A 1940-nucleotide genomic window follows, 5' to 3' on the forward strand; every position below is an offset into this window, starting at 1 on the left:
TGTATATATATAAAATTTGTTTTTGTGTGCTATCAAGTTAGACCTGACCTGTAGCTGACCCTCCAGCAAGTTCCCAAATGCAGTGAATTGCAGAGGAGGACACTGCTCAACTTTCTTCTGTGGAGCAGCTGGTGAACTTGAACCACATGCCTTTGGAATTGCAATAAACCTTCTTACCACCAGAGTTCCCTATTTTTATATATATGGAAAACCCTCAATGAGATGGATTCATTCAGTGACTGGGGTAATGGGGGTAGGTGTGTCAGAGAAAATAGGTTCGGCACAGGATAGAGCTGGGTTTAGGGCTGTTGTACATAGGGTTGCTATGAGTCACAGGTGACTTTGTGGCACATAACAATAATTACAACTATATATAAACTGGGAAGGTTTAATACAATATAACTGAAACACTGAGTCATCTAATCAAAATATTGATTTAACTCACATTTACCTAAAGATGTGAAGATTAAAAAACCCAATAATAATAAATTCAGTAGGCTTTTAGGTTAGATGGCAGACTAGACAGATGGCAGCCCAAATTCTCTATCAAGTATAATGGAAAATTATACACAGTTAGCAAAGGGAAAATTAGATGATTGGAACCTCCTAAAAATTAAATTCTTACATGCATCAAAAATATCTCCAAGAAATAAAAAGAGAATGCATAGACTGTGGGGGAAAAAGATTTGGCAAGGACATATCTGAAAAAGGACTCTTCTCTAACATTTATTGAAAGCTGCAGCATATCATCAAGAAAAAGATAAACAATCTAATTATAAAATGGGCAGAGGGCATAAAAAGACACTGTACCAAAGAAGATATTCAGATAGCCAACAAACACATGAAGAAATGCTCAAGATGATTAACTACTGAAGAAATGCAGATCATGACAACAATGAGATAGTATTTCACTCCACCAACGACAGTAAAGTTCACCAACAAATGCTGGTAAGAATGTGTAGATTGGAACTCTTACACTTTTTCGGTGCCATAGAGTTAATTAAGTATTACTCAAAGCAACTCTATGAATAGTAGATCTGCAAGCCTGCCCTATCCTGTGCCATCTTCACAATCTCTGAGACACTGAAGTCCATTGTTGCAGTCACGTTTGGTAGAAATAGAAAATGATACACCTATTATGGAAAATAGTCTGGTTCTTCCTTGAAAGGTTAAAGAAAGAAACATCATTTGAGCCAGCAATACAATGAGGTATATATATCGTGAAGTAATTATGAGCTGTGACATGAACTTGTAAATGCAATTATTCATGTTTATTGCAGCATTATTTACAATATCAAAGAGAAGGAAACAACTCAAGTGCTTATAAATGGATGAATTGTTAAAGAAACCTTGGTAAGTTTACATGATGAAGTATTATGCAACACTAAAGAATGGTAAAGAATTTGAAACACTGTGTATAACATGGATGAATCTAGAGGAAATTATGCCAAAAGGATAAATGTTTGTAAAAGACCATTATTCATAAAAAGCTACGGAAAGGCTTAGACACAGAACTATCATTCTTGGACGGTTACTAGGGAAGGGAAAGGAAGGAGTAAAAATTAATAAATTTCTTCAAATCCTTCTTAGAAATGGGTAGGTATAAATAGCAAAAAGGTGAGTAAACATTAACAAACAAACTATACGATGTTATGTGTAATAAAGTTACATATACATACCTTTGAATATTTCTTCTTTTTCCTCAAGTGTGTTAGATTTGAAACTGAAGACATTAAAATTCTATTGATTTCAACTCCAGTTTGAAGCTATAATGGTAAATTAAAAAACTTATAAAATTGGTTTATAACAAACATCTCAAAACAAAGTTAAATCAGCCTCTCAATTTACAAATAAATCCTTTTTAAAGAAGAAAATAAAACTGGAATGGTGATTTATTTATTTTGTGAAAGTCATTAATCTCCTGGTAATTACAGCATTAT

General features: G+C 33.5%; 1 protein-coding gene across 1 annotated transcript in view; it reads right to left on the reverse strand.

The window, feature by feature from the left end:
- Window positions 1–1940, reverse strand: part of CEP57L1 (centrosomal protein 57kDa-like 1) — a 37308-nt gene that overhangs the window by 11342 nt on the left and 24026 nt on the right. The window contains exon 6 of the mRNA XM_006881160.1: window positions 1680–1766. Coding sequence (XP_006881222.1) covers window positions 1680–1766 — 87 coding nt within the window. The remainder of the gene's footprint in view (window positions 1–1679; window positions 1767–1940) is intronic.

This window comes from Elephantulus edwardii, unplaced genomic scaffold, assembly GCF_000299155.1.
Source record: "Elephantulus edwardii isolate Elephantulus edwardi_28Jun2011 unplaced genomic scaffold, EleEdw1.0 scaffold00013, whole genome shotgun sequence".
In the NCBI taxonomy this organism is placed as follows: Eukaryota; Metazoa; Chordata; class Mammalia; order Macroscelidea; family Macroscelididae; genus Elephantulus; species Elephantulus edwardii.